Genomic DNA, 13,593 nt, shown 5'->3' with positions numbered 1-13,593 from the left:
GTGGTAGAGAGGGCCTGACTTCAAAGTTTACTGGGGACAAGCAGTTCTACCAAGTGATACTGGAATGCACGGTTACAAATATGGGCCAAGAAATTATACAGATACATAAGCAAGCATTAGCTCCAGGATTGAGACCTGGGGATGACATCGCCCAGGGTGGATTTGGGATTAAATGAGGCAATGAACGTAAAACGCTTAGTACAACTGCCTAAAAAATACTGAGCACTCAAGGAACATTATTGTTACTAAATTAATGGCACAGTTGACTGCATTTCCCTTAAGCATTCCTGAACAAACACTGTTTTCTCTTAATGGAGCTTTTGCTGATAAGCATTAGTTGGCCGTGCTTTTGGAATAAAATATTTCCTGTGCTTGGTTGGCTAGAGCCAAAGACTCTGATACATACATACTCCTACGAAAATGAAGATGCCTGGGAAAAAATGTGTTTGAATCAAGGCTGCTTTCCACAAAACACACTGTTCATTCTGTACTAACAAACCAGCAATAGCATAGTTGTGGCCATGAAGTCTTATGTCAGGGGACCTGATTGCTATACTTGTAGCACTGGAAAAGAGATTACAGTAGGTATTTCCACATATTCACGTAGTCTATCTGATTTTTTCCTCAACTAAACACTCATAGAACATTAAGTTTGATTAATTTGAGTTCTTGGAAAATCCTCCAAAAAGTAAAGAAAGAGAGAGAAAGAATGGAAAATGTGTGGTTAAGTAACCAGATTCACTGATTTGTTCCAATGGGGTGTCATTCCCAAGTCCATCAACATGGGGTATCAGAAAAAGATGAGCAGCTAGTTTTAAAGCAGTATGGGTTTCCCTTGTTTTTGAGAAATAGGAAATGAGCTATAAGAATCATTTCTCAGCTGAAACAGTCACCCTTACAACAATAATAATGGTAGCCACTTCACTATGACACTTGCATATGGAAACATCCTATCTTACATTAACTAACTTGGATATCACTGAATGTTGATATCTGCATTATCAAGAGATTGCCTTGATTTTTAGGGAAGCCTCAATGTTGGCATCTCCATAGGCAACAGTGGCCAAGATTTTCTAATTCATGTGGTTTAGCTCAATTCTATTTGCTGAGTTAAGACCAATGGTAGAAAGTAAAAATAATCTTTGATTGATATAGATTTTCCATATGACATCGAGGAGGGTGATTGAAAAAACACAGTGTAAAACCTCTCTACTCCACTTCACAGGTGCAATTTATCAAACAACAACACTGCTTTTCTTTGGTATAGAATATCTGAGAGACAATGGCTTTGCTTGGTAAATTTTAGGATGGGTCGTACTCCAGACTCATCATAGCCTATGAGTATATTGAACCCCACACAGTCCTGGAGGCAGAAAATAATCTCTGAATGTTTTGTTTAATAAGCTTTTTAGTCAGCTCTAATGACCAGGGGATACTTTCTTTAGATGATACAGTTTTGCTATTGTATTTACACATTTTAAAAAGAAATTTTGCCTTAAGTTTTCATGGTCATTAGACTACTTTAAAACATTAATTCATACAGGGAGACATAAAATTCAAATCTTTTTTTTTTCACAAAAGTAATATAACAAGCATAAAAGATTGTTTTGAAATCAATGGCTGCATTTGAGACAATAATAAACAGGAAATGTGATCCATAACTTCACTTCCGGGTTTTAGGGTATGCAAATTAGACATCACAGGGACAAATCATGAACATTAACTTTCTGTTGGTCACTCCAGGTGGGCAATCAGGTTGCCAGAGAGGAAAAGAGCTTAAATCATTCCAGGAGGTTGCAGCCTGGTCAAATTAAATTGGACATCAGAAGATCACAGTGCTTTTCACCTTTGGTGAGGCATGCATCGCCCAGTCCAATCTAATGCCATTAGTTCTAACCCCTGTCTGGGGGTTAAAGCCTACCTGGTCCAGGCAGTTGCTGCGCAGGTATCTTAGTGCTTGCTGGATACTCTGGGGCAGGGGCTGTCCTGTCCTCTGGACGTGGACTATGAGAGGAACGCCAAAAACAGCCCTGTCTTTGTAATCAGGAACTTTCATCCTCTTCATGAACTTTGGAACTGACCTAGAATTCACAGAAAGCAGGTCATGCAAGCCCCCTGGGGTGCACTGTGGGAAGAGGTTGTGGAAGTAAGTGAGAAGGAAGCCAAGCAATTGTTGGAATGTCCAACAGGCACAGGAGGAATTCAGCATTCTCTGTAAGCTCATCACCAGACACGGCAGTACTACATGGGACCTTTGAGTACAAGTTATTTCTACTAACCAGTACAGTCATGTTAGCAGGTTGCATTTGTAGCTTTGTAGCTCTGCTTTCAAGACCTGTGGACAACGTTTCAATTTAACTGTGACTGACCTCTCAAGAGTTGAATACTTCAAAATCCCAACAAAACAACCAAAACACAACTTAAAATTGAAAGAGAAGCAAGGAATCTCATTGGAGTTAGGAGATTAAAAGGAGAAATGGAAGAGGAACCACATTCCTTGTCTATGTTTTTGGTTTCTTAGTCTCATATTTTTAAAAGGGAATTTTAATACACAGCATATATTGATTTGATCATGCAACGTTGAAACTTATGAAATACTCTTATGTAACTATATCAGTTGTTCTATACACATGATATATAACACCAAAACTTATTGAAACATTTTATATTTTCAAATCCACCAAATCATTTGTAATAGAGCTACATTCCAGTTCCAACATGTCTTTGCTGATTGTTAGTAATAAAACATTCTTCTTTTCTTTTTCTGCTAATGAAATATAGGCAGAAATGCATGCGAGGAATTAATTACCCTTTGAAGGAATCAGTGCTTTAAGGGGTGAACTCCACATCAAGCCAGAAAACATAAGTGACACGTGCTAACGTGTTTCTTTGCAAACAGCCAGAATTATTTTACGGCAAGTTTGCTTTTAATTCCTCTCTTCACAATTTATCATCCTTTACTTGTCTTTTTGTCTTTTCCCAGAAACTGACTGCCTTCCCTGGAAACCAACTGAGAGCTACAAATAACGCAAGGCTTCCTGTGGGCTGTATCACATCCAGGCTGCAGCTGCCCAGAAAGGCAGAGCTTGGCGCCTTATTCCCAGGAGTTAGTCAGTGCAGGCAGTGCATGGATTCTTCAGAAAGCAGAAAGGAAATACTGAAGCTTTTGCCATCACATACTTAGCTCTAGGATAAACGATCCCCTCTCTGGAACGTGCTACGCACCATGTCCAGCCGTGCTTGTTGGACATGGAGTGCTTCTCCATGATGGCCGTGAGGCGAAGCAGGGAGAAGCGCTGGAGCAGGTTCAGCTGGCCAGCCGTCTGGTTGCTTATGTGGGGCGATGCCGGTGAGGGCTGGGGCTGGTGTGAGAGCTGGAAGCTGTTCCATCGGAGTCGCCTTGACCAGAGAGACCATCAGATAAGCTGGTCACCATGTGGACTTGTTATTTGAAAAGCACAAGATCTCACCCGTATATAAGTAGTTAATCAAGATCATTTCTGAGCCAAGAAAATCATAAAGCAAAAGGAACTGCAGACACAAAAGTGCAGAATAAACAGAGGAAGGGATTTTTTTTCCAAGCTGAAGAAATATAGAAAAGGTCGTATTTTCTGCTTGTTTCATTAAGAGGTTTAAATAAGGGAGATAATAAATTCTTCTTATTTGTTTATTTCCAAATTAATTTCCAAACTGTCGAGAGTTACGTGTGTGAGGGAATAAGTGGGTGGTAATAGTGGCGGCAAAACACAAAGTGAAAGAGGGACAGAGGGGGCAAGACAGAGAGAAAGTGTGTGTGTGTGAGAGAGAGAGAAAGAGAGAGAGAAAGAGAGAGAGAGAGAGAGAGAGATGGAGAGCTCTTGCATGTTTGGGGACCCAGATGTTTTTCACATTGACTTCCATGCCTCCCAGCTCCAAGCCTTGTTATTACGGAGATGGGTTATGATGATGATGACAGGTGCAATGTAGGCAGCCAGAAGGCACTGACCCATCAGTGAGCCCCAGCAAACATCACTGCCTCACCCAGACCCCAGCAGCCCACAAGAGTGGTGCTGCCTCTACCAGTGAGGCCTTCTCACAGATAATTTATGTCTTTTTCTACTGACATTCTAAAGCAAAACCAAACCTACAAAGTACACACTTTAGATCTCAGGACTTTTTCATGGGATGAGAAAAAGCTTAACAGTGGGGATAAGACAATGAAATTCATACTGTTGCAAGGATGTACAGAGAGCCATGAGTGCACGAACTGGGCTTCCACTATGCAAGGTTCTCCAGAGATACTGTGTCTCATGTTGTGCTTTATATGTTAAGAGGCTCAAACTTTTTTTTAAATTAAACTAAGGTTGCCCAGCATGGTGGCTGACCAGGCTAACTGTCCTCTTGCAGTGCTAGCATTTCATCTGGGTTCTGGTTTGAGTCCTGACTGCCCCACTTCTGATACAACTCCCTCCTTGTGGCTTAGAAAAGCAGAGGAGGATGGCTCAAGTTCTTGAGCCCCTGCACCCATGTGGGAGACCTGGAAGCTCCTGGTTCCCAACTCTGGTTTTTGTGATCTTTTGAGGAGTGAACCAGTAGATGGAAGATTCTCTGTCTCTTCCTCTCTTTTGTTCTGCGACTCTTTCAAGCACAAATAAATACATCTTTTTTAAAAAGGTAACATAAAAATAAACATTAAGGAGATGAATGTAAATTCACAAGGGTTCAATTAACATGATACCAGTACAAAATGCATATTTCTGTTAAATAATTCTTAAACACACAAACCACTTAGAGCAGCATTAAACCTATAGCCCAGACTTTATCAATGCCTAGTAGAGGAATAAAACAAAACATGATTGCTATGAAACGGCTGACCATGCACTTCATAAAAGCATGCTAACCCACCTGTTTGGTCTGGTCAGAGAGGCTCCCACACCAGAGTCCCTCCTTTCTCTGACCCCAGGGACCTCAGTGTCATTCAGAGATGCACCATCTCTCTCTACATCACTGGGTGTTGTCCGGCCCTCTGAGACTGAGTTGCCTTCAAAGTCCAAAGTGATCTGATTAGGAGAGGGGAAGGGCAATAGGCCAGACTCCCCAGCCAGTGCATCCTGAGTTTGCAGTTCAGGCAAGACATTCTTGGACCAATCATCTACCACCTCCTGGAGCCCACTGACATGCTGCAGGATGTCATCTAAGTGAGGGAAGAGTTCATCTTTCTCTAAGTCCAGCAGGTCCCCTGTGCTTGCATACAAATGGGAGCCAGGGACATTGTCATAAATACTGACTCGGCTTGCTCTGTGGCAGGGTGCCATGAGCCTCTGCTCTCTGGCCCCTGAGTCCTGCTGCCTGCCCAGGGAGATGCTTCCAGTCCTCCAGTTAACCCCATTGCTATTGTCTGTGGGTGAGAGGCTCTCTATGGACAGTGCCTTGGGGAACGTTCCTGGTTTGTGATCCTTGGGGATATGCACCAGCAAATTCTCTTGGGAGTGAAAGCCATGGCTGTGGTTTTGGTCCTCTGCCTCCTGCAGTGCTGTTCCCGCCAGCACATCCAAGTCCTCCAGGTACATGCCCCCACGCTTGGTGGCCTCATGGTGGCATTTCCGCTCCTTCAGGCAGGGAGTGCTCACCCCACTGCTGCTGTTTTCTGAGGGGCTGCTGTCGCCGCTTGATTTAGCAGAGCATGGAAGTCCTCTTTGGCAGGCAGTGGAGGGGGAAGTTTGGAGATGTCCATTTGGGATCTGGATGCACTGCATGGCTTTAAAGGACTCTGGTTCCTGTTGTAGTACAGGCCCGCTGATGACCAGGCCACCTGTCCGTCCTGGCCCCTTAAGCCTTGCGTGCGATCCCTTCGAGCGCAGTGTTTCCATGCGTTTCAAGAATGACTTGGCTCTGGCCCTGCTAGGTTTCTCATTCCTGACATGGAAAGGGTGGCTGAGGACCTCTTGGGGCAACTGTTGGAGGTTGCTGCTGACCAGTGTGGCTTCCAGCATGACCGGGCTGTCAGCCCCACACTGGCCTGACTGGCTGCGGCCCTCGCTGCCTCCGCTGCTCTCGCTGTGGATGGAGCAAACTTCAGGCTCACTCAGGTCGGTGAGGACACTCTCACTGCTGGTGGTGTTTCTCATCCTCTGGCCTCCCAGTGACCCATTTCTGTCCCCTCCGGGGAACAGGGTGTGGAGGTCGTCCACGCGAGACCACCTGCGGCTGGTTCTTTGGAAAGTCCATTTGTTGCTGATGCAGAGATCTTCCTCATCTGAGTCTTCACCCTGTAAAACATCAAGGTGGATGCTCGTGACAGGTGGTGTGGGGGCCATGGGACTTTAGAAGAGCTGAGGACAGGCGAGCTCTTCCTGTCTGTCTGTTCCCCACTTCCTAGAGGACCCCTGGGTTTCTTCGCACCTGAGACTACCACTCTCTCTCCTGCATATTTGTGTCCTCCTTGGATGCTGGGAGGCTCTCTTGTCAACTCGCCCAGTGTCCTTCCTTTCCATTTTTGTAAGATCTGTGAGTCCACTTTTTTTTTCCTCCCCAAGAAGATTTCCCTAACCAATTACAAGCAGTGAGAAATTTCAATTTGGTCAGATAGTCTCCAAATAAAACACCTGCAGCCCTCCTTAATACAAAGAAATGCAACTCAGCAATAAAGAGCACTTGATTCTTTTCCAGCAAAATTCTTTGCAGTGCCCTGGGACCATTATATACAACTCTCCTCTTCCGAATCTCAACATCAAGAGCTCTCACAGCTGAACCCCCTCATCCTCATCTCGCATTGTATTAATTAGCAGCAAATTGTAGAATGCCTTGAAGTAGAGACTTAAAAGCCAATCTACAGATCTAATTTGAAGGCCATGCCAACCAGCTACTCTGCTGGACCAGCCTGTTGTGTCAAATGGACTCCTCCAAGCTCACTGGGGTCACTCACCATGGCTTTAAGATTATGTACTCTGTACCTCCTCCATGGACTTCACTTGTGTTGGTGTTTGCAATCCCTGACAGAGATGGCCTCAATTATCTCCCCACATTCTTGGACCCAGTCCAGACTCCAACCTAGGATCAATGATTTCCCTTTGGATTGAACTGCTGGATTCTTCCACATTCATACCATCCATGTCACCAAGACGCAACTGTAAAATGCTTTTCAAATCTGTTTCCTTTACTGTAGTGTTGTTAGCCTAAGCCCTGGCCACCTCTTTCTGGATCCTTTACAGCAAAATCTGGCTATAATTCTTTACTCTAGCATATCCCCAGTCTAGACAGCTTTTCGCAGAACATTCCAAATGTTGGATATGAACTGTGGGTATGTCAGTAGTCCCATATTGGAAACCTTTGCTAGAGAGGCTCAATTCTAAAATTTGTTTATTCACTTATTTATTTGAAAGAGCAACAGAAATATTGGGAGACAGAGGAAGGAATGGGACGGGGTGGAGTGAAGTAAGAAGAGATTTTTTCCTCCACTGGTTCATTTTCCAAATGGCTACAACAGCCAAGTATGGGCCACTAAGAAACTGGGAGCCAAGAACTGCTTACTAATCTCCCCCTTATGTGGTAGTGGACCAATATTTGGGTCTGTTCCGTTGCCTTCACAGGGATATTTGCAGGAAGCTGTACTGGAAATGGAGAAGCTAGGGACAACCTATATTTCCTGAACTGCTGTTCTGAAATGGAATAATGGTGTTGCAAGCAGTAGCTTAACTTGCTGAACCACAATGCAGGTTGCATAGAACTTCCAAGCTATTACAAGGAAACTCATCTCAAGCAGAGCTCTTATCTCTGTTGATATTATTTATATCTCCTTAGTGCCAAGTCTGTTCTATTTGCTTAATATTTTTTTGTTAAGTGAATTTATTTTATTTTACTTTAGCAACTGGTTCTAAGACCTGGTCTGAGTGCTAGCGGTACAAATTAAGAGTTATGTGATTAGACAAAAGTTATGAGTTTCTCTAACTTATAAACTGAGATTAAAGGGACACACCACGGCATAGTAGATTAATCCTCTGCCTACGGTATTGGCATCCCATATGCACCCTGGTTCATATCCTGCATGTTCCATTTCTGAGCCAGGTCCCTGCCTATTCCTTGGGAAGTCAGTTCATGTCATTAGGCCCCAACACCCATGTGGGAAACCTGGAAGAAGCTCCTGATTCCCAGCTTTAGACTGGTTCAGCTCTGGCTGTTGGAGTCATTTAGAGAGTGAATTGGCTCTGACTTTTTTCTCTCTGTAACTCTGCCTTTAAAATAAAAATATAAAATAAATCTTTAAAAAATGAGATTAAAAATTGGCCCTACCTAGGGCAGGAGTTTGATGCAGCCATTAAGATACAGTGTGGCATGCCTGCATCCATATCCAAGTGCTTGGCCTGAGTCCGGCCTCCACTTTTGATCAAACTTGCAGCTAACATACACCCTGGGAGAATGCAAGTGATGGCTCAAACGCTCAAGTCCCTGGCACTTAGGAAGAAGAGCTGGGTTGAGCTCTGGGCTTCAGGATTTGGTCTGGAGCAGTCCTGTTTGTGTGGCTGTTTAGCGAGTAAACCAGCAGATGGAAGATTTCTCTACCAGTCTGTCTCTCTGTCTACCTTTTAACTCAATCAACCAAGCAACCAATCAATAACAAAGGCCCTGCCTCACAGGTTAACTGAGGTGATTAAATTCTGAAATGCACTTAATGGTCCTTCATTGTTTGTTATTTGTCAAAGTTTGTTCAGTTGCTCATCAATCCTAACACTCCTAAATCTTGTAATATATTCTTTTTCCATAAAAAAGCAAACAGGTAGACAAACCATTAGCATATTCCCATTTTGCATATTCCTTCAAAAATCTAGATTTTTTTTTTTACAGATTGTAATAAGTGACAAACTTGAAGAATGTAAAAATCCAAGGTACTAATAAGAATTTCATAGCTTTGACATCACATTTGGAAATTTAGCTTTGATCTTTAAAAATACTGTACAAAGCTTTGATGAGAGACTTGGAAAAACTATAATTATACTTGGAAAAATAGGCAAGATTCCACACTGATCACTCCAAGGAGACTTCCTTTGTGGTACTTTCTACTTGCTCACGCCCTGTGATGGATACTGAAATAATCTACAATCGACAGCTATTTATATATGTGGCATTATGACAGATGAAGGTTGAGCTTAGTGGTTTTTCATATCACATTTCAGGAAGTCAGTGAAAAGAAGCTGATATTGAGAAGGCACTGCGAAAAAGCCATTTCAGCAAGCAGTTTTTGAGAAGGCATTTGTTATTGTAAAAGGATAGACTTTTAAAGAAAAGAGAGATATTTAAAAATGGAAACTACAATATTTAGTTGTGGCTCCAATGACTCTCTTAAACCTGGTTACTTATGTTAGCAAACCACATACTAGTTGGATAAGGACTCCTTTATTTAGGTTAAGAAAAGCTGACAAGCTGGGCACCATGGATTGGGGAATGGAATGCTTCCCTAGTCTGCTAGGCTCTAAGAATGTATTATGCTAGCTTTGGCCAACAGAAAGATATTTACAACCCAACCAAGGCATGTGAAAAAGTTCAGAAGTCTCGGGAAAAAAATGACTTTGTGGAAATTTTGCAGCATCGTGGTTATTTGAGCCAGAGCAAGCAAACAAAAACAAAAGCAAAACAAAAATGACAAAACAGTATTTCTCTAGTAGCATCTTCTGTGCACACTTATCATGGTATGTCCCAACAGGATGAGCACACTTTTATGTCTGTTTCTTGCCTGATTGGAGGATCTTTCAAATTAATGACAGTGAGACACAACAAAGGCTGTATTTTCCGTTATGTCTCAATGGATGTGTACACATTATACTAAGGCAGAAAAAAATCTGACTATAATAATTATTCTTGCTTGTACTGGAATAGTCTGTAATTTAGTCTGTGTCATTTTCCTGTTATACTATTTGTGACTCATTCATCTGACAACTCACCAAAATGCATTGTCTGGATATATTGTGCTAGATTTTCGGTTGTTTTTTACTACACTCAGGGCCCCTGAGGACTATGGTGCATCCCTCAATAGTATTTATGGAAGTATAATTATTAAGAGGTTATCAGTTTCATCTCTTTAGTCATTTTGAGGGTAGTGGAAGGTTAAAAAATAATTTGTGGTTATTTATAAATACATCATGAGAGACCATTTGAATAGGATTCTGATGTATTTATAAAGAAAATGATGGCCCAGCTAAATTGATTCTCCTATCTCAATGGCTTAGGTAGACCATAGTATGTCAAAGTTTCAGCCAGGCACCTGATAAAAGGCTCTCCACAATTTGGTGGCCAAGGCAGCTACCTACTGTGGATGCTGCATAAAGTTTTGTTAATATCTAGTTGAATAACTGCACTTGAGAGAGATCAAAAGATCGAAGTCAACTGAGGGAAGTAACCGTAGAGGCTTGCTTCAAGGTTATCAGAGCAACTCGAACGAGCCAGAAGAACTTGTCTTGTTGAAGTGTAAGAATTTTTCCAGGTTATTTACTAAGGGATCTTGAGCAAGGCCTTCTATTTGTGACTCAACAAACTCAACTGAAAATGAAAATGACAACACTCTACACCTTGCATGGTTTGTCACTGGAAACAAATAACACTATTAGTACAAATATCTTATGAAGCTTAAAGTGATTGCCAAAACTGCCAGAGCACAACAATATAAGATCTTAACAAAGTTGATGGATGACTTATCAATAAGATGAAATCTGAGGAAGCAAAATATAGTGACTTTAACTTTGCATTTCAAGTATTATAAGATCTGCAGGATGGGATAGAACTTGTTCAACAGCCTTGAGAGTGCTGCAGATTTAAGTTTAGTGTAAATGAACCATGTATGGCTACTGAAAAGGGATGCCAATCTCAGGCTGCATGACCAGAGCTTGGATCACAAGACTGGGAAGTCAATGACCTGATGATTACAAACCTCTTTGTAAGTACCATGTTTTAAGTGATGCATTTCTAAAGAATAATCAGGATGGCTGAGGAGTTAGAAGCCAGAATCTCCTCAGAATGCTGATTGAAAGACCTAAGTCTGGGTTAGAGATGAGGAACTGTAGATCATGTGAGCCAGTGACATGCACCAGGGCTAGAGGTCTCTAAACCATCAGTATTTATGGGATAGGTGCAGAAATTAAGAGAGTGTTAGAATGATTTGGCATCACTGACAAGGCTTATGTTACTTAGGTTAGAGATCGATGGACTCATCTTATTGAACTGGGGGATTAACTTATCTACCCAAACCCAAAGTATATAATGCAAAGAGTGTTTTGCTTCACACAAGGAACTTTAAACTTGTAAATTTATAACTGTATTACATAACTGATTATGAGGAGCAGAAGATGAATTTTGAAAATGTGATATCATGCACTTCATTTCAGGTAAAAAGTTAGTGGGAATATTCTAAGCTTTTAAACTACTTCAAAATCACTTGTTTCATAGCTCCGGTCAACATACTGTGTAAGACTGATCTATGGTGACCGATATTAATGAAACACTTTAGGTGTACATTGTTCCCTGTAAATAGCAGTAATATAAATTTAGCCTAAATTAGACAACAAAGAAATTCATTAGCACATTAAAATATTATATGCCGTCGATCACAATGTTAAAGTATGCATATAAGTGTTTAAAATGTGCCATTTCTATTTGAGTAAACTTAGTTATGCAGCTGAACATACTATGTGCACAATCCAATCACAATTCTTCAAGTTATGTACACTTTCAATAAAAATGTGAATAGTTTTGTTTTAATCTATCACTCTTCCATTTTGTTTTGACTATTTATTAGAAAGCAATTTTCTCTGTTGGGTCTAATGACAAAAACTGTAGTCTCAAATTTTACATTATTTAGAGAACATTCATGTTTCTAATACTTCATTTGTATTAAATTTCACAAAAGTGTCTGTGGCACACAGGAAATGAAGATAAAAACAACTGACATTCGCTATACATAGTCTAGGAAACTATTCTACACTGATAGGGATCAAAACACTTTGTCTTGAAATGATCAGATCATAAATAGTTCATGTTTATGGGCCATGAGGTCATTCTCTCCTATGCGTACTCAACTCCACTGTTACCATGAAAAGGATGGATGTGTCTGTGTTCCCACAAAACTTTAATAAAAATAGGAGCAGTATCTGGCCAGTTCCTGCTGGAGTCAGAGGGTGGCTGTGTGAAAGAGAAAATCCACATTCTGAGCTTTTGCAGAGGAAAGCACTAGACTTGTTTGAGCTTATTCTTTGGAAGATTTTTCTAGTAGTTATAGCATATTGCCTTGATGTATAAAGAGCTCATCACATGGTAAAGCTTACAGGAAGAAGCGAAGGGAATTGTGAAGGATGTTCTGAGAAGTAAGTCTTGCAGTGAGGTAATGGGAGACTGGAAAGCCGGCTGGTGGAGTCCTCACAACTCAAAACTTCTACTAAAATTCAAGGATAATTAGTTGCAATCCAAGACTGTTAATACTCCCAGCCAAGTGAGAGTACTATAATGGCTACACATCTGGGCTTTCTCTCACTGTACTTTGCTGTTTGCAGCTGCCAAGACATCTAATAAGAGGTGTCTTAGTGAGAGAGGTGGTAGGGATCTTGGGGAGACCTTGTCAACAGCTGCAGCTCCTCTGACATGCCAAAGGGGAGGTGCTGGCTGCAAGGTGAGGGTAGCCATTGATTCTTTGTTGCTCTTCACCTTCTAAAAACCATAACTTTTTTTTTTTTTTTAACCAAAACCTTCTCTTAATGCTGTAGAAAGAGGATAGATAGGAAAGGGCCCCATATGTGTCTTTCTGTTTCCTCATATCACAGAAAACTTGACTGAGTCCACAGGCTTGACTTCTTCTTTACATAACAACCACATCACCTAAACTCTAATCTTCCCCATCACGCGGGGGACCCTCCGACGGGGGAGCCTCAGCGGCATCACAGGGCATCATCAGGGCAGGATTTTATAGGTAATAATGAAGAGGAAACTTTTTTTTCTTAGGATTAACAGCTTGCTTGTGCCTCACAGTTTTTTAATTCGGATGAACCTCTGATGTTGGGCTTTTTCTAAATGTGAGAACATTCTTTCATTCTTCATTGAAACTATATAGTCCTCAGAAACAGATGCCAACCAGAGCCTCAGGAGAGGGTTTTTTTTTTTTTCCTTTCGCTTTAAAAAACAAAAAAAGAATTTGACCAAATCTTTACATGGACAATAGGAGCCCACATGAATCCACAGCTGCGAGTCAGCTAATCCGCAGTTGTACAAAAATTTGGAAGCATATCTTCCCATCAAGTAAAGTGGAGCAGAGTGGCTGAGTCAGCCGGGGGGGCTGAGGCAGGAATGTGCCACTTGGCAAGCTGTGGGGACTGAACAGCCTGCAGCCACAGGCCGCCCAGCTGCGGGTGCCCTCAGGCTCTGCTGAAATGCCTGGGGGCTGACTTTCACTAAGTCCTTCAGTGTGATGGAAAACACGGTTCCCCTAACAAACAAGATGGTCTGAGAACCTTAAATGATCACTTTCTTGGGGTTTTTAGTTTGGTTTAGGGTAAGACTCCAATTGGGATGTGTCTCACGAATGCAGGCTCTGCTCCTTCTTCTGGTTGCGGCATCCTAACGCACGCCCTGGGAGATGGT

At 41.8% G+C, this 13,593-nt stretch overlaps 1 protein-coding gene across 2 annotated transcripts in view; it reads right to left on the bottom strand.

The window, feature by feature from the left end:
* Positions 1–13,593, bottom strand: part of LOC121168055 (stAR-related lipid transfer protein 13) — a 171,642-nt gene that overhangs the window by 23,578 nt on the left and 134,471 nt on the right. Inside the window, exons 5-7 of one of the 2 annotated variants that reach the window (XM_040997824.1) lie at positions 4,885–6,248; positions 3,226–3,399; positions 1,922–2,138 (exon numbers count right to left, since the gene is read on the bottom strand). In XM_040997824.1, the coding sequence (XP_040853758.1) occupies positions 1,922–2,138; positions 3,226–3,399; positions 4,885–6,248 (1,755 nt within the window). The remainder of the gene's footprint in view (positions 1–1,921; positions 2,139–3,225; positions 3,400–4,884; positions 6,249–13,593) is intronic. The other variant, XM_040997825.1, reaches the window with a different exon arrangement.

The sequence above is a fragment of the Ochotona curzoniae genome, unplaced genomic scaffold (assembly GCF_017591425.1).
Source record: "Ochotona curzoniae isolate NIBS_2020 unplaced genomic scaffold, NIBS_Ocur_1.0 patch48, whole genome shotgun sequence".
Classification (NCBI taxonomy): Eukaryota; Metazoa; Chordata; class Mammalia; order Lagomorpha; family Ochotonidae; genus Ochotona; species Ochotona curzoniae.
Note: the sequence above shows the minus strand (reverse complement) of the source record. Positions and strands in the feature narration are given on the sequence as shown.